The 27,801-nt window shown below is 43.0% G+C and overlaps 1 protein-coding gene across 1 annotated transcript; it reads right to left on the bottom strand.

Annotated features, from left to right (window-relative positions):
- Positions 1-4,974: 4,974 nt before the first annotated feature.
- LOC124706247 lies at positions 4,975-5,460 on the bottom strand. The gene has a single exon (XM_047237903.1). It carries the CDS (start codon positions 5,458-5,460, stop codon positions 4,975-4,977), a length of 486 nt encoding a protein of 161 aa, XP_047093859.1.
- Positions 5,461-27,801: the final 22,341 nt, after the last annotated feature.

The following is a 27,801-nucleotide window of genomic DNA, read 5'->3' as shown; positions in this document are numbered from 1 at the left end:
TAGATGAAACAACAATTGCTGCATAGGCGCCAAGATAATTAAGACGGAACCAGAAATCGCCCAGGTCGAGCAGGAGCGGATCTAGATTGTGTGCCGGGTGTGAAGGTCCGTGGGATTGAACTAATCGCTGGATCAGAAAAATAACTCACCGGAGACTTGCGGACGGGGCGGAGACAGGCAGACAGCAGGATCTCGATGCCCCGACGAGGAAGAACGGGGACGGCGATGGCGGCGACGGCTGACGGCGTGAGAGGCGGGGGTAGGAGACGAAGGGTGGGGGGAGTGGGCCGTGGGAATGGACGGCGAGGAAGAGTCTGCACATGCACTGTTGTGTGGGCCTGTCACCCGAGCTTCGGGGGAAGTTCAGCAGTTGCCAGGCCCAGGTCGTGTGGGCCTCCAAACCCACTCATGCACTGTTGTGTGGCTGGGCACGATTTACTCTCTTTTTTATGGCCCAATGAATACACCAAGATACATACCACTAGGGATGTAAATGGTACGGATAATTTCCGCTCCGAATCCGCTTCCATATCCGTTTTTGAGGATATGGTATGTATTTTTAGAAATCCGCCGGATATGGATACGGATGCGGATAGTGATCAAGCGGATATCCGACGGATATGGTAGAGGATATGGTATTGATACTATCCGACGGATACGGATTATCCGCCATTTTTTGCGGATTATCCGAGATCTACAAAGAGGATAATCCGAGAAAATTAGCCCAACCCTAAATATTTAGACAATATAGTTAGATCATCGGCCAAAATATGTATGCTATTAGTACACAAATTGCTTTGTTGTACGAAATAGTGTGTACAGTTAGCTATATTCTATAATTACAAGCATATTTTACATAGAAAAGCATACTTTTAATTTTTTATGTGTATATTTTCTTAATAATCCGTTTCCGATCTGAGTCCGGTCCGAATCCGCTCCATATCCGTAATCCGATATAATCCGCATCCGAATCCGAATCCGCATCCGACCATTATCCGCTCCGCTCCGAATCCGTTACAAAAATATGGTAAAGGATATGGTAAGAGCAATATCCGATCCGATCCGATCCGTTTACATCCCTACATACCACTTTCAACTTTATCACTTCTTTTGTATGATTTTTTTGTTTTTGGTTCAAATTATTGATAAGTTGGAAGAAGTGGACTGATGAAAATTACAATTCATTCATTCAGCTAAAAAATTCAAATTTAAACAAGGAACTTGTTTTCTTAGTGAGATGGCATCGTGACTATGCCAAGATACATGACATGATGTGTTCAATTTAATCTTTTTTTAAAATGTTGTGTGTATTTATATATGCAGTTCCTTTTTGTTTTCATGTATTCTGAAAGAATAGTTCCACCCATCATAAGTGAACACTATAGGTTGAGCGACGCCCATCAAGGGTTTGGAGAGTGGCGGTGAGATTGTACATTACGCACTTAGCTTTTCTCATTTAGTGTTTCTCATTTGGTTTTGTTATACCACATTCGGTGTTTCTAGATCAAATAAACTTCGGGGTTTCTTCTAATTTTGTTTCTGCGTTGTAGGTGTTTTTGAAGTATGTACATGCCAAGAGCTCGGCCAGGGCAATGAATGATGAACATGAGGAGATACCATAGGAAAGAGATGGTCATTGTGTTCTTCCTAGAGAACAAGTTCTCTGATGGAGACTACGACAAATAGGTAAAAAAAAAAGTCTCGCATATTTGCTCTTTTTAGACTTTGAGTACATTTAGCAACAAGTTTTCATGAAATTTACTTAAATCTCATGTTACTATAATAGTGGTCTATACATAATTGCATTCCGGTGATGGTATGGGAAAATAGCAGCCTGTTTTATCGATCACATGTAGTTGTCTTTCTCTAAAACCGCAGCAAGTTTTTGTAGATTAACTTTTTTTCTTCTTACCTTCTATTGCTCTCCAAAAAGAAACCATAGTGTTAGTTATTCTAATATATTTCCCTAACTGTGTATAAGCATAGTTGTTCTGTTATGATTTGGTTTGTTCAATTCTAATTTCGTCATACTGACTTTGTTTTCTATAGGCTCAGTTCTTTTGGCGGCTTCTCCGAGAAGCTGCCCTCCCCCCAGCTTCTTGGAGAAGCCGCTCCAAAAATTTAGGGAGGCTTCCAGACTAGTCTAGGCTAGATCATTTCGGAAGCCTTTCTAAATTTTGGGGGCGGCTTTCCCAGGAAGCTGGGGGGAGGGCAGCTTCTCAGAGAAGCCGCCAAAAGAACTGAGCCTAAATCCTATAAAATGTGTTCACATTTACATGTAGTTTGGTTCGAGTTCCAAGGGATCGTGCGCCAAGACGCACCTCTAAATCTAGTGGTATCGGAATTTTGGAGGACTATGGAAGAATGCAATGATAGTTATAATAGTAATACAATTACCCCAAAGTAGCTTATAATGAACACAAAATAAACCAACAAGTTTTAAAGTAAACACTATGCCCTTAAATTTGTTAAAAATAAACATTACAAATAATATAATTTGAATTCAAACTAATAATGTGTATCTTAGAAAGCCAATGATAGCAAGTAAAAGAGAAATTGGCTGATTAGGTTCCAAGAAGCATTTTGTATGCATGGTTTATTTCTGTCACTTCAAGGTCCTGTTTCTATAACCAGAATGAGTAAACAGCATAACACAGAGATATATATGAAGGATTTCTCATGATATTTATATCCCTTTCCATAGAGTATAAACCAAGAAAAAGTACATATACTAGAGATCCATTGTAGTACTACTCCGTAACCACCACCCTAACCCCTAATTATGAGCCATAACAGAATATAAACATCATCATAGTCTGCAAAAACACCAATGCTCTACTTCTAATACTCCTCTTGCAGCTACCAGGGCCAATCCAATCATTGACTAATACTGAAATCCCAAGCTAACTATCATTAGCTCCTCCTCCTAGCTGTCTTTTGGAAGTAAACAAACGCAAACAAATCAAGGCAGCGTGGGAATCTGCGTATGATTTGGTCTGCACACCTTAATTCGTGCAGCAGCATGTGTGCATGGGCTTTTTTTTTTCTTTCCTTGCTCGAACGATGTGTTGTTAGCTTCTTGTGATAGTACCTGATCCAAGAGCTCACGCAAGTCTATTCTATATTCAGATCAAAGTCTGCATGAGCTGTAGAAGCAAACAAAATATGCAATTCATTTACTACTGATGCATGCACCAATGAATGGAATAAATCAAATGGTGATCCTGCCAAATGCTCTGAAAATTGATATGCTTTAATTTGTCAGACTCGGCTACTTACAGGGGAAGCTAAGCATGTATTTGCAAAAGTGTGTCTGAATTTAGCATGTTGTCTGAAAATGTGTATGACCCTGTGCTGAAAGCTTAATTGTTTTTTTACTCCGAATTCACAATTATCCACTACAAGATCAAAACTAACAGCCACTGAATTCGAAAATTTGTAGCTTGATGCATTGACTAGCTCAGTGTATATGTATCATTGTGTGAAGTTGTTGTCATTCTGTTGACGAGTAGAAATACTGAAGCTTTCATATCTTTGGGACAGACTATTGTATAGGATAGGATGTCTTGTATCATGTCAGGGTAAGGGTGGGGAGACTTCTAGTTTTCTGCACAAGATTGATTCCCTCTCCAATCAGAACACCAATTATTGTTGTTGGTGATTGATATGAGAAGACCACTCTACTGTGACAATGGAACTACTGTGGCTTTCTGTCGTTTCTGAAGGGATTCTATTGTATTGGCAAAATGTATGGAATTACTTATTTTGTTTGATTTCAAGAATTTATAAGCAAGGCATTTCTAATTTTCAACGGTATAGAAAAGATGATCATGAATTGTGCGACAATACTAATCAGGAATATGTTGAGGGCGTTAACAGCCAAAGTGCAATATTCTCTAGCAGAGAACAATCCAATCAGCTCTAGAACTGGAAAATCAGTGGAGAACAATTCTCAAGAAGCTACTGTAAAGTCTATTATCCAGATATTCATGATTGTTACCTGATATTTCTGAAAAAGTAGTGCAAAATTATGTGTCATTGATATTTTTGGAAAAGTAATACAGGGCGTGATCATTGACATTCTGTGTCATTTTTCTTTTTCATACTTAATTAGCTGGTAATTGTTCTCTAGTTGGATGGTTATATTGAGAGCACCAATCAAATACATTTATGAATGCCTGCACTGAGCAGTACTGGCACAGAAGGCATGGTTTCAACTTTCAAAAGGTAGAGTCATCAATAACAAAGCTAAGATAAACACTAAACTCTGGCCCAATAGCTGGCTTTACTTCAAAATGCTGCTTGCTAGGGTATCTTTTTGTCGACCTCCATATAAAAACTAAGAAAGAACCATCAATTATTCATGATCTAATGATGTATGTCTCCCACTATTAGTTAGGAAATGATGATTAGAAGCTAAGGCATGATTGGGAATTAAGGCTTCATTTCCAATCCAACTTCCGTACCTCTTGGTACATGTGAGAAGAGAGCAAACTTGTGCTTGGCTCCATGGATTGTTTGAAGGTAACCTCTGGGGATTAATTGGCACTGCCACTTGTTTGACCATTAAAGGATGAGCAGATTGAAGCTTGTATACAAGCAACTACTACACACAAGTTGCAAAAAAAATCTTGGGAAAATAGAAGCCCATATCCATCTTCATTTGTTATCTTTCTCATGTGCCAACAATAACTCACCCCCAAAAACGAAAGAGAGAATGGAACAACATTAATAGTTCAAGGAGAAACTAGAACTAGGCAGCACTTAGAAGAAGAAATAATTCAGGACACTCCCTCTCCATTTCCATCGTATATATGCAGGAAGGGGAAAACATTACATGGATGTACACTTACAAAAAAGAAGTTGCAAAGAAGCATACACATCAACCATGCGCGCACAAGAGAGAAAATGACACCCATGCCAAAGATAGAAGAGAAGAAAAGGAAGAACAAAAATTCACTAGCCCACTACTGGTCAAGTGCCTTCTACAATGCACTCGAGATGCGGCCTCCACACAGCCGTCCGACCGCCGGTGCTCGTCCGCCGCCGATGCAAAGACCTCTTCTCCGACGGCACATCGCCCACGTGAGGACGGCCACTGCCACGATCGGAAGATGCCTTGCTCTTGACATGGCCGCTGGTCTTGCCGTCGTGGCCGCCAGCGGCACCGGCGTGCGAGGTGGCCTTCTTCTTCCTCTCCGGCACTGAGGAAGCCGGGATGAGGAAGTATATCTCGCCGCGCTCCAGCTCAGACTCTGGGGAGACGATGAGTATCCTCCGCACGACGCCCTGCGAGCACGGCTTGCTCAGCACGTGGTTCGGGTTGGCGGCGAGAATCTCGCCGGCGGCGACCGGCCGGCCATACTCCTCGATGCGGCCGCTAAGGTGGACGATCCTGATCAGGTCCAGCGCGCCGCAGGGTAGGACGCAAGCTAGGCAGCATCTCAAGCTATTGCCCATTGTATGAGAATATGAGAAATCGATCTAAGAGCAACTCTCTAGCTGGAGCCTGCTGATCGATCTCCTTGAGGGAGGCAGCTCTTTCTCAATCCAAGTTCTTTTCCTTTCCCTCTCTTCACGATGTGGGGTGACCAATGCTTATATAGTGGCATTCCTACATAGCCAGAGCCCAGAGTTGTAGCATGTCCAAGGTAGCAACACATTAACTTTATTTTCTTTTTGTCATGGTCTTTGCATTGCTTCAATGGAGGGCAAAAGAGGAAATAAAAAATGGGAGGGTAGTATGCATAGTTTGGTGCGGAAGTATGAGTATTTTAGGTGTAATCAAGGTGTATCAAAAGATGGTATCATATGGTTGCTAACCTTATCTAAAGTAAAGTACTAATCAAAGGACAGGGGCAGACGGGCAGTAGAACTACAGCCCCCATGCATGTTCACTAATCACTACAACTTAAGGGAGCGATTTGTTTAAATTTGTTGCTATGATCCCTCTCATCTTGCCCCAATTATTCCCACAGCACATTCATGTCCACGCCGCTTTGCTGTATTTTGGTTGTGCACAATGAATGGTGCTCTATACATGCATGTGTAGGTAGACCAGCCGTTGCGGGTGGATGCTGGTTTTTGGGTATGGGTTTTGCATACTCTGCTATTTTAAATACAAAATGAGATACCCACACAATGGTCAAAGATTTATTAAGAAGCAGAAAATACAAAATTGTCTGTAGGCACACCTTTGTTTTGGGGAAATTGCTCATAGAGACAGACACACTAACAAAATACCACCTTGTTCAGTGCCATAACAAAAAAAAAATGGTGATTTATTGAAGACATGTTTAGAAGGATTGTTTATGTTGCCCATAAGATACATTTCCTCCACCCACAAAGTAGGTAGTCTTAAACCCCAACCAACGTAAGAGATCGAGTTTTTTTTCTTTACATTATTGAACTTCATTAAGGGTCATTGTATCTTATTTTGAAATTTGAGATGTGTAATTCACACAAATCGAAGATGTGTGAAAATTAGATATTTACATGGATATTATTTTGTCTGGCTTGGATGGAAATTAGAAAACAACCCCCACTAACCAAAAGGATGCACTTGTCATGGTGCATCTTACAATGCTTACTGGAAAATGTTTACACGGAGGCCCCATTTGGATCAAAGGAATCTCGAAAACAAAACAAAAAAGTAGGAGAAAACACTTCCTTTTTTGTCTTGGCGTTGGAATGTAGAGTGCATAAGTTGGATTGTTAACCACGGTTAAGCTAGAATCTACAAAAAAAAAACAAGTGATAGATCAATATTATACATTAAAAGTAGTAGAGTCTAGCTAGTCATTGTCTCGTCGCAGCCTAGTGGTGTCACAATAAATGGAATAGTTTGTTAATACTACCAAATAAATTTGCACTTGTGATATATTCTTGAAGTTTGATTGAAGTCTTCAATTATGTTTCTTTCTCGTTCCCCATTGTACACCTTATAACTTTATTGATACATGCATACCATACATATATTCCACATATTTTACGGCCATGAGATCATTGACATTTGAGGAAGCAAGTGAGGTGCAAGAAGGATGGGGTAGCCCCAAAAATGCAAGCACATATCCAAAAGACACTAGGTATTCAATTAAATGCTAGTAAAGGGCATTAGGACAAATCATACTCACACGACCATGAAGGTGAGTTCTACCCACATATCACCTCATCTGAAATTTTCAAAATCTTCTAGCAGCGGCGATTTGGTGTCGTGGATCCACTAGGTTCGTTCCTATGACTATGGTTTCTTTTGGTTAGCGAAGTGGACATGGGCTATCGTTAAGTTCTGCTGGAGGTTCTATAAGAACCTAAAATCTATACTCGTGAACTTGAGCCCAGGTTGTCAGATTGTACACTTATTTTCTAACCAAGTAAGCTAGGCTTATTTATTCATTTGATTCTCTTTTACTCCTCTGATATTCATGGTGAAACACACATCATTTTCCATAGTTTTGTCCCTTGCAAGAAATCCGTAGTATTGCACATATACGTACATCAATCATATGCATTGTATATGTAGCTCAAATATCAATTATTGTAACAATCGAATAGAGGTCGTAAGTAACTATATCCCGTACTTAATCCCAGAGATATACACGTACCACCGTGCGTGCGCTGTACTAGGCGTGTGGTTGCGGACCAAGTTGCTTGCAAGAGATTATCTGTCATCTGTGATCTGGTCAATGCATTAGCCCAGCTAGGCAGCGGCATTAGGTGCAACCGTACGTGATGCACCTAGATTGCATACATTGCACGGGCGAACTAAGCATGGGCTTCTATGGTTGGATACCTACATACGTATGCACACGCACGTACACTCAAATTATTGGGTTTCTTTTGTCGCGTCAAGGTATGTTTATGAGCTGTTTCTTTGGGTTCTCTAGAGGAAGCAATTGTAGTACACGCAAAATACAATTCAGATTTCCATTGGAGTATTGTTGATAGGGATTTCAGATTGCTTACCACGCTTGGAGTATTTTGCAAACTATATATTGGCATGCATCTCACTGGTGATCCTTGTAGAAAAACTGTGAACATGGTATTTGTAGAACACTTGTATTGCATCCACTTGTCAGGACATATATACCATGTCTTGTTTATGGGTTTCTTCGCTGAAAGACAGACTCAAATGCTCTGTTTCGAGCACTGATCGTTGATTTTTGAGGATGTACCATTTGATCCTTCAGCCTCTGATGCACTGATTTGCCACTTGAACGAGCACTTCAATTATAGCCAGTCTGAAATACCATGTACCGTCTTTTGTCCGAGTCGTAGGAAATGAAGAGATTCCTATTCTCCCTCTTCACAAGCTGTGTAAATACAAAAAAATGATGGTCATCAATTCAGAAAAGATAGCAGCATCTTTTATAGTGTGTTCATGTCATTTAATATGCCATGAATTGATTTCTGTAATGCATGTTTAGTGACATTTTACCTCTCATTTGGTGATCAAAATTCTATTACCACAAGGCTTTGTACTGCTACCAACTTACTGGGGAACCTCTAGCGGGTGTGCTTGGGTCGGAATTGCGAGTAACTATAGCATTTGCATTACACACGACGTTGTGCAACATATTATGACAAACCCCGTTGAATTTGGCCAAATTCTATAAAACTTGTACATTCATGCCAAAATATAAGGTGTGAATTGACTGTGTAGCTCCATGTTTTGATTTTTAAAAACACAGTCAATTACTATGTAGTTTATACACAAAATAGACCACTACAGGGGTGAAGACGGCAGCACCTTCGACTCTCGAGTGCTTGTAGTCTTCTCTAGGTGGTCCAAAAACATTTTTATAATTTTTGTTACTTTTAGATTTTCTTGCACTGATATTGAAGATTATGAATAGATCTGTGAACTTTTCGCCAAAAAAATACAATGTCACAAATATATTGAATACTATACTTATATTTAAAGTAGTTTCATATTATTGCGAATTTGTAACCGATGACCCTATACTAATGTATGAGCAATTTACGGACAAAGCATGGATTAGGACAATCAAAAATACATCATATATTTTGAAAGTAGGGAGCATCAATTTATCGAAAAAAAAATGTGACACCACACTACACTCGCGCATATTGGGCCATGTAGCTAATATGGTCGTGATTCGCCAGTAGTCACAATGTCACAAATAAGGGGTAAAACTAAAATGTACCGCATAAATTGATATGCAATCGGCTCGAGGATCGAGGATGATTGGCGCTAGTCTGAGCCAATGTACTCCTAATTGTTTAGTTAATTCCACTGGGAGTAAGTACCTGAGGATAAAAATGGGAATGAGGGAAAGAATACTGTGCTGCAATGACCGAGACACAATGACATCTCGGCGCCAAATCCGGCGAGATTGAGTCTCAGTTCATATAAAACTGTACCACAAATCATATGGATCTCAGTCGCAGGATCACCGCAAGATCGAGATATGCTTTGCGCGCACTTTGTTGCACAGCTAGCTAATTAGTTTAACAGTTAAGCTACTGGCGACCATCTTGGCATGCATGTACCAGCAGTCCAGCACGTACCAATCCATATATCTGTCATTAGTTTACTGATGGATCTGCTCGACTCTGCTTTTCTGCGTGATCTTTCTCGTGATACTGATGCACAAGAATCAAGATATGATCGACTTCTTGATTTCACTCTTTAGGCTGGAGTGATTACCTACTCACCCGAAAAAAGAAATGAAAACCCGCATCGCGTATCACGAATTTTATTTTGCACGTGTGCCTAAATGATTAGGGACATGCGACTGACGGTTCTACCAAGTTGTGTTTTAGACAAAACTATACGGTGGCCGATCGACTGGAATGGTTCGACTCTTATTAACTGCAAGCCATATAAGCTGATCTCTGGATATTTCACACAATGTTCACCTTGAACGAAACCTAATTAAGAAGTTATAGCCGTATTTTCTCTGGGTTCCTTTTCGGGAGCCCATTTCTAGTGAATCTTTTAACTAGCTTAGCGAAGGAAACTAGGAGGCGGCGGAAAGAAGCCACAAAACCCATCTAGGGTTCCGTCCTCCTCGCCGGCGATACCGCCGGTCCGCTCCACCTCCGGTGGCCTTGGGGCCTTGGAGGTGTGGCGGACCACGGTCCCTCGCCGGCGGGGAGTTTCCGTTCTTAATTTAGTTTGTTTTTCAGTCTCTTTTTTGGGATGGTGAGGCGGCGGCTACATCCTGAAGTCAGAATAAGGTCCTCCCCGCCCTATCCTCGCTCCGGTGGTGCATCTAGCGCTAACGGAGGGCGCGTGGAGTTGTATGCCCGTCGGATCTCCTGGGATCCGGTCGGTTTTCGTGTTTATTGGTGTGGTTTCATGATAGTCTCTTCCGATCTACGGTTGTCATCATTGGCGATGGTTGCTGCTCTGGTGCGCTGGTTCTTTGGGACCTTAGCACGACGACTTCCCATTTGTCTACTACAACAAGCTCTACTACGACAAGCTTTGCCTGACTCCGGCGACGGAGGGGCGAGGACAGCGGCGCGCCTTCGGCTCGTGCTAGTGTTTGTAGTCGTCGCTAGGTGGTCCGAGTACCAATTTGTAATTTTCTTTACCTTTTGGGTTATTTGTACTACTGTTGATGATTATTAATAGATCGGTGGATTTCTCGCAAAAAAAGACTACTAAAAAAATCAGGACATTGTCCTCCCTTAGACCGCAAGTCAGCCACATAGACCATATCACAACACTTCCTCTCCACAATGATTTCCCCACCTCTCCACCGTCGTTGATGCTACCTCCACCACCCCTGCCGGTTCCGCCACCCCGCGGCCATTGATGCTCTCCAGAGTATCGAGGGCGTTCGCTGGCTTTTTTCCCACCTTTTGCCGGCGGCGAAGCAGCTCAGGCCCCTATAGACAATCGAACGATCATGTCGTGTCCTCGTCATCTCACCACAACCACTCGAGGCCATGCTGACGCGAGTGAATCACAAGCTCGTTGGTTGCCCATTCAAAAAAAAAAACTCGACGGTTGTGCTTCTAGATCCAACCATGACAGGTTGCCTTGGCCGACGCAACACGCCCGCAAGATGCCACCCTCAACCTATCCGATAGGGTGGACAAAAACCTCTCGCCTATTTGTGGTGCTACCTAAACGGATTAAAATGAACATAAAATAGTTATTTTTCCGAAAAAAAATCGTAGTACACTAGCGTGGGTTTCACATCATGGATTACTGCCGTTCACGTAAGTAAGGCTACAGCAGCAGCCAATTGTCCACGGTCTAATTAACACGAGAAATAAGGCTAGGCACAACCAGTTAAAACCAGATCTTGGGTTTTCACCCTGAAAGGTAAGACTCCAAACTTCACAAGTGTTGCCGCCCCCACTTTCATACCACTGTTGCAAAGCCCGAAACACCAAGCAAGCCCCCCAATAGCGCAAAGACTTGAATCTCTATTTGCTAGTCCTCCAAATCCATCCTTCATGATATTCTCTTCTTCTGACTTCACCATGGATCAGGTGTCACTTGGTGTCAACACATAAAAGAGCTTCGCACAGCATCCTCCAAAACCAAACGGTCGGAATAAAAACATGGACACGCACGACCGAATACCACCGATCCAACAAACTCCAGGAAATAGAAGCACTGTTACATTCGCCCGCGGCGCTTTCCGCAACTCAACACTCTGGCCAAATCATGAGGGGTAGACCTCCGGCAGGTCTTCATCTTCGCTCAAGAGAGACCCTAGGACCGCCGCCTTTATTCAGGTCGGGTCCCCACATCGGCGACCATCCTAGGATGGCCAAGGTTGTCGGCCGGGGACGAAGTCCGGAGACGCCGCATCCGCCTGGGCAACGCCGCAGCCCCATAGCCAGCCCTCCACCGCCGGCCGCCGACACCACGGAGAAGGCAAGGATGAGAGGACCTAGGGTCTGACCCCATCCAGCGCGCTCCAACCCGTACCTCTGCCGCCGGCCAGGCACGCCACCGGAGGCGCCCACCACCGCTCGCCGGGCCGCGACGCCATACGCCCGAAGAACCACGCGCAAGGCAGCGCCCCACCAGATCCCGCCTCGATCCGCCACCTAGGAGACGAGGGAGCCGCGAGAAACGCCCGGCCGCCATCGTCGGCCGCCCGGGCTTTGCCCGGCAGCTTCCTCCGGTGGCGGCGCGGGGGAGGAGAGGCCTCGGCGACGCTAGGGTTAGGGGAGGAGGGTCGCTCCTAGGTCGCCCTTGGTGAGAGCGACGGGGGGGGGGGGGGGGGGGATTTCTAAATGTTTTGAAGTACATGTTAGCTATGGTGACTACAAATAATATGACATCTTATTATAGCCAGCCCCGTTGGCTATATATTGGAATTGCTCTAAGGCTATACCAGCAGCCAATTGTCGACGGTGTAATGTAATTAACACGAGAAATACACACCAGTTGATTGCATGTCTGCGCCGACGCCGTGCACGACGAACACACGTTACATACGGTACTCGCTCGTTTGTTTTGGGCTCAAGTGTGCGTACGTGCAATCTCGCGTGCTCCGGTGGTTGCTTGCAGTTGCAGGCTACCGGCTGCCACTGCTTCTTCTTCGTACCGTACGGTCAAAGCCAAGTGGTACGCACGCGTGGGAGCCAGGTCGGCCTCGAGCCCCGTTCGACGCTCGTTACTTGGGCCCCATCCACGTGCTGCCGTTCCACCCTCGATCGGCGCCGGCACGTGCCTCGCTGACGTGGAGATTCGCGCGAGCCCCGATGGTGCGTGCCACGCCACACCTGCCTCCGCTAAAGACAGAATAGGTCCGGTCCTTCGGGTACGCCGAAAGGGAGGAAATTGAAAAAAAAAAGCCAACGATTGCTGTTGTTGCTGTTGCATACTACTCATTTTACATATTTTTATTTTTACAACAATCGTCATCTAAAAAAATTAAGGAGGAGATTTCTAATCTGCTTTAGGGTTTCTAGAGAGTAAACAATTTCTCCTTCTATGATGACCAACTAAGTGGAGAATTTACATTTTGTTGTCGCTCAATTTTAGGGGTGTTTGTACGTGCGTGTTTGTGAGCGTCTGCGTTGTACTGTGTTCTCAAAAAAAAAATTCCATACAATGGAGTTCATTATGGTGGATGTGGCATAGGACAAGCGAGCCCTGTAGGCTGAAGCCGCCCAGTAAGCACCATCATCTGTGAACTTCGATGTAATTGTGTCTTGTGTTTCCGAAGAGATACATATGTGGCTAAGCTTTTCCCACATGATAGAATTTTCTATGAGCTCCAAAAAAAACCTTGTTGTGTGTTTATTTGTGTCTTTTGCTACAATATACTTTTATGTGCTACGCCGAAATTTAAGTTGCTGCCCGCCATGTCGTAGAATCTCGTGTGCATTTAGCAACATAGCCAAACAAAAAAAAAAGGTTTTCTGGTACCATCCGTGGTGCACTCAGCATGTCTGCATTTTTTTAGTGAGAATAGGGATTTTATTAATCAACAATCATCTAGGGTATAAATTCTGGTGATTCAATAAGCCACACTTGGGGACCAAAAGGGAGCGAAATATAATCTCTAACAACTAGCTGAGCTTCCTCATTATAATCCATACTAGACCATAAAAGCGCGCTTTGCTGCGCCCGTCCAACTCGAAACGATAACAATAATAAATAATAATAATGTTACAAAAATATGAAAAACAAAAATACCTAGAATAATATGTATAGACTGAATTTGCTGCCATCAAACACCAAAAATTTACATTTTGTTGTACCTGAAAAACGTTTTTATTTTTGAATCCGCGAGCTCAATTAGTCTGAGAGATTCACCTAAGACTGAAACTTGGGTGGGCCAGCTCAAGACCATGAGCTCTAATCACCAAACCACCAGCTAAATGATGAGTTTGCGGCTGGCTAAATTTCAGAACCCTTAAAATAAACACAAAATTACAATTATAATAGTCTAAAAATGGAAAGGAATACTTGTAAATGGGTAGGTTTTAACAAAAGGATCCCTATTGATTTCATGGCACCTCATACTTTCTTCTCTCCTCAAAATAGAAGTTTGTAGATCATTCCAATGTAAGAGGAAAGGAATAGAGGGGGACAAAGTTGATGAGTTTGCAGCTTCTCAAGGCACCAAAACTGCTCCCCAAATAGCTCGATGCCCTGAACTCGCAACACTGAAGCATAATATTCTAGTTTTTTTTTTGCGAAAGATAATATTCTAGTTTTATGAATATGCTAATTGACATGGTTGATTTAAAAAGGCAAACAATAATAACTTTGGTTCTCACGGGCTAAAGCTGAATACAATATCCTCAAAAAGCTAAATATTACTTAGCAAAAATTTAATTCATACAGAATTCAATAAGCACATAATACGTGAAAAGCACTACCTATTTAAATGGGGATATGATGAGAAATACCATATTTCTTGGTATATTTCTAAAATTCCCAACATATAAATTATTGAATAATAAAACGGGCATGTCTTTTATGTCTTCAATTCCTCTTAGAGGCTCGTGTCAGACGTTAAAAACTCCGTAGTGTCACCTTGGTTCCTGCATAGTAATGCAATTATGATACAAAGCAGGGAATATGAAATCCATAGAATAGGACAAAAATCTTCGCATAGCCTCCAAAGGAATAAAACAATTGGTACAAAAATGACTTACATCAACTCAGTCGTCTTGCTGTCATAAAGTCACAATGCTTAGCATCAAACTGAAATGCCCCTTGTTCGGTTGTTCCATTCCAGTCATGGCTATAAGTATGCTGAAAGCTATAACCAATGCCACTTAGCAAAACTAATCGGCAACTAAAAACACGTCGTATAAGAATGGCAATAGGCTAATGAGTAAAACATGAGCTGCATCACCAACAGATTGCAAAGCTGACGGACCAACAAGACCATGCAATAGCTTGATCCTCTTTGATCGAAGATAGTACTTCTTGGAACCCACATGACCCAGCCAACATGTAGGATAATTATATTTAATTAGGTAAAAGTATTTGTAAGAAATACCCGTCTCCTCGCAAATCAACATCAATCTGTAGCATAACACAACCGATGGTTCAAATTCACCAACTTGTCCCGGTTTTCAGTCCAACAGCATCTGCACAAATTGAATACAGAGGTGTGCGGGAGTTATTGGTTTGAGATAGAGCTATGAGTAATATTGGTTGAGTTGAATGCTGCCGATTTCAGTAACTGAGGGATCAATCGATAAACAAATACCAAACCAGAGGATGGTGGCACGTATGCCGCCGTGATCAACATGCCAGTAGGGATGGGAATGCAACATGATTAAGGAGTAGGTAGAATAACCGGGGCACGCATTCACTGGATATGTTAGATAAACATATGCAACTGAACCAATGTACTTAACATGCAGCGAAAGATCGATTGTCAATCAAAAATAATATTATAAGAGAATAATGTAGAAATAAGAAAAGGGATTAAAATACCAGATTGAATAATTGAAACTTGGGCCTCAAGATCCAATTAATGGAATGATCCAACCATAAGAAGAGGGCAGGGAGGAGCGAATTCCCAAATACATGTCAGATCCGCACCAAACCCACGAGAATGGCTGCCTAGGAAAAAATCATGGCTGCAAAATAAACGATATGGAACAAATAGAGATATTGAACGTCAAAACTGAATCCTGTGAGTGATAGCGTGCAGCTTGAGCCTTGGGGCGCTGGGCGTGCCATCTTCATTGCCCCGTGAGAGAGACGTAGATGCAAGGAGTGATGTGCGAATGGTGATGACGCGGAGAGGCCCTTCGGTTTTCCCCTGAGACGACGAAGCATATACACCGATGGGAAAGTAACGTTTCTCTATAAATCTCTGCCCGCGAGTGATGATGCACATCAATGCTTAGCATTAGTGTTTGTTTCAATCGCCTGCGGCGCATCACCAGGCAATAATCAGAGGCAGCGACGCTTTGCCTCTCCCTGACGCATCGATCCGAGTGGCCGACATCGCCTCTTCCGCTCCTCTGCACAGACGACATCTTCGCTCCTACGGGCTTTTTTGTTTTCGTAGACCGAAGTGGAAAGGAGGGCCTCAAGTACCTATCAGCCTGGAGGAACATTAGGCCTGGCTAACCAGGGAACCCCCAGGTGGGCGCGCGGAGTAGCGGCCCAAGTAAATTTTGGGCTAGTTTTTCACGGGAACTGACGGTCGGAAAAGGTAACAGCGACGCTCTGACTCGATGGGAAAGATCTAGACTGTCCAAGAGCGTGATCCGACGGTTCTGGACGCAAAAACGCTGTGAGAGGTTATAGGTGGTTAAGTTTTACTGTTTCTTAATTCTGGTGCTGAAAACTAACAAACATAAAGTCTCTAAATCTAATATCAATCTCCTTCAAAATAGCAGTGTAAGAGAAGAAGTTCTTCTCCTACGTCAACTTAATTACCTCCAAACAATCTGAAGACACCCATATCCTCAGCTAGTGTGAGTGCTTCTGCAAATGCCATGGCTTCCAATGTTGTTGGATCACTAATTCCTTGGATCGTCTTTGAAGAAGCCTCTCTACGAACAACACTCGCTAACTATAGCTTTCATCTCGAGCAACAGCTCCACCGACATTAAGTTTCATCAAGCCTGCAAGTGGTTTCGTCCAACGACCAACTCAACGTTGTGGACATGGTAATATATTTAACCTTCCAGGGGCGATCTCACCTAGATACTTAATAAACCTCTTCACAAATTCAAACGAGCTGAGCGGGCTTTGAAATTGGTCTTCATATATCACTTTGCGCCTAGCTGTCCATACTGTCCACAACGTGACCATCATCTTGACAAAACAAGCACGATCCAAAGATTTCCGCATCGCAAACAACCACGGTCACACATTTGGTGTCGTGTTCAGCGACATGTGCTATGTAATCTCCCCATCGACAAGCACCCACAGATAGCAGGCTATGTTGCAATCAATTAGAGAATGCCGTCAAAAATCTTCCTTGCCATTACAGATTTGGCAATATGGTTGCACCACCATATTCCGTGCATGTAGTAGCTTCGGTAATGGGAGACTGTTATAAGCCATCCTCCAAGCAAAAACCCGCACTTTGGAGGGGACCTTAAACCTTCCACAACATCGACTAGTTCTTCTCCTCCTCTCATGCATTAGACTTTTCCCATCTATGATCAAACCAGTATTTTTGGAACTTCTTAGTTGTGATCAACATATGATAATCAGACCTTATGCTAAATATCCCGTTACACTCATGCATCCATTCCAAAATCTCCCTGGACTAAGCGGGATCTTCAGAATTGCATGTGACCCAGTAATAAGGTTGACCACCCGATAAACAGTGATATGGAACTTGTTATCTTTCCTCAAAAGGGGAGGATAAACGAGTTGCGAACTCCAACGGCTTCTTTAATGATAATCATTACATTTTCCCTTTCACTCGTAGTATGGGGACGGAGTGGACTCTAGGGATACTACTTAATAATTGATTGAGCAGTCGATTTTAGCACCTTTTGAATTAATTGATCGTTTTGCGAAGCTTTATTTAAATCACCCCATGGGATGGTGAAAGCAACTCACTGGAAGGGTATGTAAAAAGTCTCCATGCTTGCCGACCAAGCATAGCTTGATTAAACAGAACTAGGTCAGGGAAGCCCATCCCTCCCAGAGCTTTCGGAGTAGACAGCCACTCCCAACTCTTCCAGTGCATCTTCTTCCTTCCGTCCTCAATGCCCCACCAGAAATCCGCAATAGCCTTGCGTAGCGAGTCACAGATGGAGACCGGAATTTGGAAGCAGCTCATGATGTACGTCGGTATGGCTTGTATGATGGCTTTGAGGAGAGTTTCCTTCCCAGACCGGGATGTGGGTCTATCTGACCACCCATTCATATGTTTCCATGCACGTTCAACCAAAGAGCGGAAAGATACCGTCGGAGAGCGCCCAATACCCGTGGGCATACCAAGGTAGGTTTCTTGTAAAGCCTCATTGTGCACTCCCAAGCGATTCATGACCTCGGTTTTCACTTGTACTGGACAATGAAGACCAAAGAAGACAGAGGACTTTCCAGATTGATCTTCTGGCCAGACCCCTGACAGTAGAGAGACAGGGTTTCCTTCAGAGCATCTACACTTCTGGCATCGCTCCGTGCGAAAAAGATACTGTCGTCTGCAAACAGGAGATGGGAAATAGTGGACCAGATCGGCCATTACGAACCCCATGTAGCACCCCCAGTGACTCCTTATGAAATAGCAAACTTGACAAACCTTCCGTACACAGCAGAAAGAGGTAGGGACTGATAGGATCTCCTTGTCGGATTCCCCTCGATGGAACCACAGGTGATGTTAGTTCTCCATTTATTCGGACAGCATACCTTACGTTAGTAACACATCTCATAACGGTGTTAATCCAATCCATAGAGAAACCCAACTTCACCAAGCAGCCGTGTAGATAAGACCATTCTACACGGTCATAAGCCTTCATCATATCTATCTTGAGCGCACAATATGGGCGTTTTGCTCGTTGCCTGAGGATAGTATGGAGACACTCATATGTTATCAAAGCATTATCTGTAATTAACCTGCCAGGCACGAATGCACTTTGATGTTCAGAAATAATAACAGGTAAAATCACCTTTAAGCGGTTAGCGAGGACTTTGGATGCAATTTTGTACAACACATTGCACAAGCTAATTGGCCTGAAGTTCTTCAAATGGTCTGGATTAGTAAGCTTTGGGATAAGAACTATCACAGAATCACAGAAACCCTCAGGGATGCCTTCTCCCAGAAGGAAACCTCGAACCGCAGCGCATATATCATCTTTCAGGGTCTCCCAATCACTACAAGGAAAACACTTATTGCCGGCGCACCAAATTTGCTTACTGATGTCTACGCACGCTTCTATTCCTGTAGACAGTGTTGGGCCTCCAAGAGCAGAGGTTTGTAGAACAGCAGCAAGTTTCCCTTAAGTGAATCACCCAAGGTTTATCGAACTCAGGGAGGTAGAGGTCAAAGATATTCCTCTCAAGCAATCCCGCAATTAAGATACAAGAAGTCTCTTGTGTCCCCAACACACCTAATACACTTGTCAGATGTATAGGTGCACTAGTTCGGCGAAGAGATAGTAAAACGCAGGTGGTATAGATGGTGGTAAACGGTAATTGCGATCTGAAGTAAATATTGCAGGAAGTAAAGATGCAGTAAAACAATAAATAAGCGATGTTTGCGGTATTTGGAAACAAGGCCTAGGGATCCTACTTTTACTAGTGGCCACTCTCAACATTGCAATCATAATTGAATATAAATATAAGCACTTCATCATACTACTCTCCTGTTGGATAAAGAACTCAAATTCATTGGGCAAGTGTGCAAAAGCACACCTCAAAGGCGTATTCCCAAGTACTAATAGACACCCCACACTTCGTCACCGTGAGCATTCATAGGAGGTACTAACACACCACAATTCATAAGGGAGTTACACACGGCGCACACACCGTCACCATTACACCGAGGTCACAAGTAACTCCAAAGTTCACATAATAAAACACTTGAATAGCATATGACATCTAGATTGCAAAGCCTATGATCACATAGATGAACAAATAAGTGCTACTCTCAAACACTCTCTTGTTGGATAACAAACACCATTCATTGTGTAGGGCTACAAGAGCACACCTCAAGCCGGAGTAAACAAGCTCCACAACATCCGGAGTTCATATTAAAGTAACCTCTAGAGTGCATAATAGACAAGAGTAACATCTACATATTCATAAAGATCACACCATGGGAGAGAGAGATGAACCACATAGCTACCGGTAGAGCCCTCAGCCTCGGGGGAGAACTACTCCCTCCTCATCATGGGAGACAGCACCGGCGATGAAGATGGCGGTGGTGTTCATGGAGATGACTTCCGGGGGCAATTCCCCGTCCCGGCGGCGTGCCGGAACAGAGATTCTGTCCCCCGAAACTTGTCTTCACGATGGCGGCGGCTACGGAACTCTTCGTGGAATATGACTTCGTGTTTTAGGGTTTTCGCGACGGAGAGTATATATAGGCGAAGGGGCGATGTCGGTGGAGTCCCGAGGGGCCCACACCACATCTGGGCGCGGCCAGGGGGCCACCCGCGCCGCCTTATGGTGTGGGTCCCCTGCTGCCCTTCCTCGACTCCTCTTCGGTGTTCTGGAAGACTCCGTGGAAAATAGGGCCTTGGGCTTTTGTTTCGTCCAATTCCGAGAATATTTCCTGTGTAGGATTTCTGAAACCAAAAACAGCAGAAAACAGGAACTGGCGCTTCGGCATCTTGTTAATAGGTTAGTGTCGGAAAATGCATAAAAATGATATAAAGTGTGAGCAAAACATGTAGGTATTGTCATAAAACTAGCATGAAACATCAGAAATTATAGATACGTTGGAGACATATCACTTACTGCCGGCGCACCAGCGCCCGCCGGTGGGAACGGGCCGGTGATAACGAGGTACTGCCGGCGCACCAGCTAGTTCGCCGGCGGTAAGACGAGTTATCCCCGGCGCACCTGCCTAGTGCGCCGGTAGTAAGTTATCCAGGAAACCCAAAAAAAGCCGATCTAGATCTAGATCTAGCTCGGGTTCGTTTTGCGTGTTAATGTGGGCCACCTTGCTGTCGTCGTTGCCGCACCAGTGTAGGAGTAGGAGGATGAGGATGAGAGGATGAGGAGGAGGAGTAGGAGTAGGCCGGAGGTTGAGGTGGAGGTGGAGGTGGAGGAGGAGTAGGAGTAGGCCGGAGGTGCACGTGGAGGAGGAGGAGTTGGCCAGAGGTGAAGGTTGAGGAGGAGGATGATGACCCAGAAGTATAGGGGGTGTATCGTAGTACTTTCGATAAATAAGAGTGTCGAACCCAACGAGGAGCAGAAGGTGTTGACAAGCAGTTTCGATGAAGGATTCACTGTAAATGCTCACAGATAAGTATTCGGGGGTTTTGATATAGCGAGATAAATAAAGTACAAGTAAATAAAATGCGAGAGTAATAGTTGCGGCGAGTGGCCCAATCCTTTTTAGCACAAAGGACAAGCCGGTTTGTTTACTTATAATGACCAAACGTTCTTGAGGACACACGGGAATTTAGTCTAGTGCTTTCGCTTCATATAGCTGATTAATCTTCATTGTTTTGATAAGTGTTGTGTGGGTGAACCTATGCTAATGCACTGCCCTTCCTAGGACTAATAAATACTTGTGATTATACCCCTTGCAAGCATCCGAAAATACAAGAAAGTAATTAAGATAAATCTAACCACAGCCTTAAACTCTGAGATCCTGCTATCCCTCCTGCATCGATATACCAACGGGGGTTCAGGTTGCTGTCACTCCGGCAACCCCGCAATTAGCAAACGAATACAAGATGTATTCCCCTAGGCCCATAAAGGTGAAGTATCATGTAGTCGACGTTCACATTACACCACTAGAAGAATAACACCATAACTTAAATATCATAACATTGAATATTACCCAACATAATTCACTACTAACATTTAGACTTCACCCATGTCCTCAAGAACTAAACGAACTACTCACGAGACATCATATGGAACATGATCAGAGGTGATATGATGATGAATAACAATCTGAACATAAACCTTGGTTCAATAGTTTCACTCAATAGCATCAATAACAAGTAGTAATCAATACAGGAGAGTTTCCCCTATCAAACAATCAAGATTCAACCCTAGATGTTACGGCGGTGACGAGGTGCAGCGGTGGAGATGGCGGTGATGATGATGGAGATGATCGTGATGATGATCCCAATGATGTCCAGCTCGATGACGGTGACGATGGCGTCGATTTCCCCCTCCGGGAGGAATTTCCCCGGCGGATTTCAGCCTGCCGGAGAGCTCTTTTCTCTCTCGGTGTTTTCCGCCCCGCGAGGCGGGCCGTGTCTCTTCGCGATTATTCTGTGGAGCTTAGGTTTTCGGGACGAAGAAGTACGCGAAGGAGAGGAGGCCAGAGGGGGCTGTGGGCCCCCTCCCCACAACGCGGCGCGGCCAGGCCTGGGCCCGCGCTGGCCTATGGGGGGCCCATGGCGGCCCTCCTCGGCTCCTCCTTCTGGCTGTCTCCGTCTTCTGGAAAAATAAGATTTTCCGTGTAATTTCCGTCAATTGCTGATCTTTCGAAATATTGCATTCTGGCGGTGCTTTTTCCAGCAGAATCCTGACTCCGGTGCGCGATTCTCCAATAATCATGAAACATGCAAAATAGATGAAATAACATAAGTATCATCTCTAAATATGAAATATATCAATGAATAACAGTAAATTATGATATAAAATAGTGATGCAAAATGGACGTATCAGAGGAGTTGGCCGGAGGTGGAGAAGGAGGAGGAGGAGGAGCTCACGCCGGAGGAGGAGGAGGCCCGAGGTGGAGGAGGGATGTCACCGGAGGAGGAGGGATGTCACCGGAGGAGAAGGAGGAGGAGGCCATCGGTGAGTATTGCAAGGAGAAGAGCAGGAGGTAAAGAGAAGAAGGGGGAGAAATGAGGAAGGAGAAGAGGGAGTAGGGACGGTTTGACTATATAATCTGGGTTACCGCCGGCGCACCAAGTAGGGTGGTGCGCCGGGGGTCATTTTTTTCTTTTTTTCACCCAAATCTTAAATCTCAAAAAAGTTCTGTTTCTGTTTTCCAAATGACGAATCCATTTTTTCTCCAAACGGCCATAGGCCGTTGAATTCGAATAGGAAATTTCGCGTAGATCGATTTTGATATAAAAAAGTTTTTCATCGGAGGTCGTATGCAACCAGAAAACCCGTTTTACCGAAAGATGACGCCATTTTGCATAATATAGCGAAATTTATTTTTTCAAATTTTGATGAAAGCTAGATTACATAATACATGGGTGATACGTCTCCGACGTATCGATAATTTCTTATGTTCTATGCCATATTATTGATGATACCTACATGTTTTATGCACACTTTATGTCATATTCGTGCATTTTACGGAACTAACCTATTAACAAGATGCCGAAGTGCCGGTTCTGTTTTCTGCTTGTTTTTGGTTTTAGAAATCCTAGTAACGAAATATTCTCGGAATTGGACGAAACAAAGACCCGGGGGCCTATTTCACCACGAACCTTCCGGAAGACCGAAGAGCATACGAAGTGGGGCCACGAGGTGGCCAAACCACATGGCGGCGCGGCCAAGGGGGGCCCGCGCCGCCTGTGGTGTGGGCCCCTCGTCGGGCCCCCAACTCGCCCTTCCGCCTACTTAAAGTCTCCGTCGCGAAACCCCCGAGGCGAAAAACCACGATACGGAAAACCTTACCGAGACGCCGCCGCCGCCGATCCCATCTCGGGGGATTACGGAGATCTCCTCCGGCACCCTGCCGGAGAGGGGATTCATCTCCCGGAGGACTCTACACCGCCATGGTCGCCTCCGGAGTGATGAGTGAGTAGTTCACCCCTGGACTATGGGTCCATAGCGGTAGCTAGATGGTTGTCTTCTCCTCATTGTGCTTCATTGTTGGATCTTGTGAGCTGCCTAACATGATCAAGATCATCTATCCGTAATACTCTATGTTGTGTTTGTCGGGATCCGATGGATAGAGAATACCATGTTATGTTAATTATCAAGTTATTACATATGTGTTGTTTATGATCTTGCATGCTCTCCGTTACTAGTAGAGGCTCTGGCCAAGTTTTTGCTTTTAACTCCAAGAGGGAGTATTTATGCTCGATAGTGGGTTCATGCCTGCATTGACACACGGGACGGTGACGAGAAAGTTCTAAGGTTGTGTTGTGCTTGTTGCCACTAGGGATAAAACATTGGCGCTATGTCCGAGGATGTAGTTGTTGATTACATTACGCACCATACTTAATGCAATTGTCACGTTGCTTTGCAACTTAATACTGGAAGGGGTTCGGACGATAACTCTGAAGGTGGACTTTTTAGGCATAGATGCGGTTGGATGGCGGTCTATGTACTTTGTCGTAATGCCCAATTAAATCTCACTATACTTATCATGACATGTATGTGCATTGTTATGCCCTCTCTATTTGTCAATTGCCCGACTGTAATTTGTTCACCCAACATGCTTTTATCTTATGGGAGAGACACCTCTAGTGAGCTGTGGACCCCGGTCCATTCTTTTAATACTTGAAATACAAATCTGCTGCAATACTTGTTCTTTACTTGTTTTACTGCAAACAATCATCTTCCACACAATACGGTTAATCCTTTGTTACAGCAAGCCGGTGAGATTGACAACCTCAACTGTTTCGTTGGGGCAAAGTACTTTGGTTGTGTTGTGCAGGTTCCACGTTGGCGCCGGAATCCCTGGTGTTGCGCCGCACTACATCCCGCCGCCATCAACCTTCAACGTGCTTCTTGGCTCCTCCTGGTTCGATAAACCTTGTTTTCTTTCTGAGGGAAAACTTGCTGCTGTGCGCATCATACCTTCCTCTTGGGGTTCCCAACAAACGTGTGAATTACACGCCATCAAGCTCTTTTTCTGGCGCCGTTGCCGGGGAGATCAAGACACGCTGCAAGGGAGTCTCCACTTCTCAATCTCTTTACTTTGTTTTTGTCTTGCTTTATTTTATTTACTACTTTATTTGCTGCACTAAATCAAAATACAAAAAAATTAGTTGCTAGCTTTACTTTATTTGCTATCTTGTTTGCTATATCAAAAACACAAAAAAATTAGTTACTTGTTTTACTTTATTTAATATCATGCATGTTTTTATTTCACTAGTTAAGCACAATGGAAAACAACAAAAATATGAGAGATCTTTATGAACTTTATCTTGAATTAGGACATGATGTATTTGAAGAGAGAATTAAAAAACCCATGGAACTTTATATGCATGCTAATGGGAATGTTATTACTATGGATGCTTTGAACACCATTGTTGCTAATGCTATGGAAAATTCTAAGCTTGGGGAAGCTGGCTCTGATGAGCAGGATCTTTTTAGTCCCCCAAGCATTGAGGAGAAAATTTTCTTTGATTATACTATGCCTCCTACACTTGATGAGAATAATAATGATACCTACTTTGTTGAATTTGCTCCCACTATAACTAATAAAATTGATTATGCCTATGTGGAGAGTAATAATTTTATGCATGAGACTCATGATAAGAATGCTTTATGTGATAGTTATATTGTTGAGTTTTCTCATGTTGCTACTGAAAGTTATTATGAGAGAGGAAAATATGGTTGTAGAAATTTTCATGTTACTAAAATGCCTCTCTATGTGCTGAAATTTTTGAAGCTACACTTGTTTTATCTTCCTATGCTTGTTACTTTGCTCTTCATGAACTTGTTTATTTACAAGATTCCTATGCATAGGAAGAATGTTAGACTTAAATGTGTTTTGAATTTGCCTCTTGATGCTCTCTTTTGCTTCAAATACTATTTCTTGTGAGTGCATCATTAAAACTGCTGAGCCCATCTTAATGGCTAAAAAGAAAGAACTTCTTGGGAGATAACCCATGTGTTATTTTGCTACAGTATTTTTGTTTTATATTTGTGTCTTGGAAGTTGTTTACTACTGTAGCAACCTCTCCTTATCTTAGTTTTATGTTTTGTTGTGCCAAGTAAAGTCTTTGATAGAAAAGTAAGTACTAGATTTGGATTACTGCGCAGTTCCAGATTTCTTTGCTTGTCACGAATCTGGGTCTACCTCCCTGTAGGTAGCTCAGAAAATTAAGCCAATTTACGAGCATGATCCTCAGATATGTACGCAACTTTCATTCAATTTGAGCATTTTCGTTTGAGCAAGTCTGGTGGCCTAATAAAATCCATCTTTACGGACTGTTCTGTTTTGACAGATTCTGTCTTTTATTTCGCATTGCCTCTTTTGCTATGTTGGATGAATTTCTTTGATCCATTAATGTCCAGTAGCTTTATGCAATGTCCAGAAGTGTTAAGAATGATTGTGTCACCTCTGAACATGTGAATTTTTATTATGCACTAACCCTCTAATGAGTTGTTTCGAGTTTGGTGTGGAGGAAGTTTTCAAGGATCAAGAGAGGAGTATGATGCAATATGATCAAGGAGAGTGAAAGCTCTAAGATTGGGGATGCCCCGGTGGTTCACCCCTGCATATTATAAGAAGACTCAAGCGTCTAAGCTTGGGGATGCCCAAGGCATCCCCTTCTTCATCGACAAATTATCAGGTTCCTCCCCTGAAACTATATTTTTATTCCGTCACATCTTATGTACTTTGCTTGGAGCGTCGGTTTGTTTTTTTGTTTTTTGTTTTGTTTGAATAAAATGGATCCTAGCATTCACTTTATGGGAGAGAGACACGCTCCGCTGTAGCATATGGACAAGTATGTCCTTAGGCTCTACTCATAGTATTCATGGCGAAGTTTCTTCTTCGTTAAATTGTTATATGGTTGGAATTGGAAAATGCTACATGTAGTAACTCTAAAATGTCTTGGATAATTTGATACTTGGCAATTGTTGTGCTCATGTTTAAGCTCTTGCATCATATACTTTGCACCCATTAATGAAGAAATACTTAGAGCTTGCTAATTTGGTTTGCATATTTGGTTTCTCTAGAGTCTAGATAATATCTAGTATTGAGTTTTGAACAACAAGGAAGACGGTATGGAGTCTTATAATGTTTACCATATGTCTTTTATGTGAGTTTTTACTGTACCGTTCATCCTTGTGTTTGTTTCAAATAACCTTGCTAGCCTAAACCTTGTATCGAGAGGGAATACTTCTCATGCATCCCAAATACTTGAGCCAATCACTATGCCATTTGTGTCCACCATACCTACCTACTACATGGTATTTATCCGCCATTCCAAAGTAAATTGCTTGAGTGCTACCTTCAAAATTCCATCATTCACCTTTGCAATATATAGCTCATGGGACAAATAGCTTAAAAACTATTGTGGTATTGAATATGTACTTATGCATTTTATCTCTTATTAAGTTGCTTGTTGTGCGATAACCATGTTTCAGGGACGCCATCAACTATTCTTTGTTGAATATCATGTGAGTTGCTATGCATGTCCGTCTTGTCCGAAGTAAGAGAGATCTACCACCTTTATGGTTGGAGCATGCATATTGTTAGAGAAGAACTTTGGGCCGCTAACTAAAGCCATGATTCATGGTGGAAGTTTCGATTTTGGACATATATCCTCAATCTCATATGAAAATAATAATTGTTGCCACATGCTTATGCATTAAAGAGGATTCCATTATCCGTTGTCCATGTTGTCCCGGTATGGATGTCTAAGTTGAGAATAATCAAAAGCGAGAAATCCAAAATGCGAGCTTTCTCCTTAGACCTTTGTACAGGCGGCATGGAGGTACCCCATTGTGACACTTGGTTAAAACATGTGCATTGCAAAGATCCGGTAGTCCAAGCTAATTAGGACAAGGTGCGGGCACTATTAGTATACTATGCATGAGGCTTGCAACTTGTAAGATATAATTTACATAACTCATATGCTTTATTACTACCGTTGACAAAATTGTTTCATGTTTTCAAAATAAAAGCTCTAGCACAAATATAGCAATCGATGCTTTCCTCTTTGAAGGACCTTTCTTTTACTTTTATGTTGAGTCAGTTCACCTATCTCTCTCCACCTCAAGAAGCAAACACTTGTGTGAGCTGTGCATTGATTCCTACATACTTGCATATTGTACTTGTTATATTACTCTATGTTGACAATTATCCATGAGATATACATGTTACAAGTTGAAAGCAACCGCTGAAACTTAATCTTCCTTTGTGTTGCTTCAATACCTTTACTTTGATTTATTGCTTTATGAGTTAACTCTTATGCAAGACTTATTAATACTTGTCTTGAAGTACTATTCATGAAAAGTCTTTGCTTTATGATTCACTTGTTTACTCATGTCATTACTTCAGCAATATTGCACCGAACGAAGCAATT

The sequence above is a fragment of the Lolium rigidum genome, chromosome 4 (genome assembly GCF_022539505.1).
Source record: "Lolium rigidum isolate FL_2022 chromosome 4, APGP_CSIRO_Lrig_0.1, whole genome shotgun sequence".
NCBI lineage: Eukaryota > Viridiplantae > Streptophyta > Magnoliopsida > Poales > Poaceae > Lolium > Lolium rigidum.
Note: the sequence above shows the minus strand (reverse complement) of the source record. Positions and strands in the feature narration are given on the sequence as shown.

Bases quoted from the DNA above. Each gene is read 5' to 3' on its own strand.
- LOC124706247 (XM_047237903.1), bottom strand. From the start codon at position 5,460: ATGGGCAATAGCTTGAGATGCTGCCTAGCTTGCGTCCTACCCTGCGGC.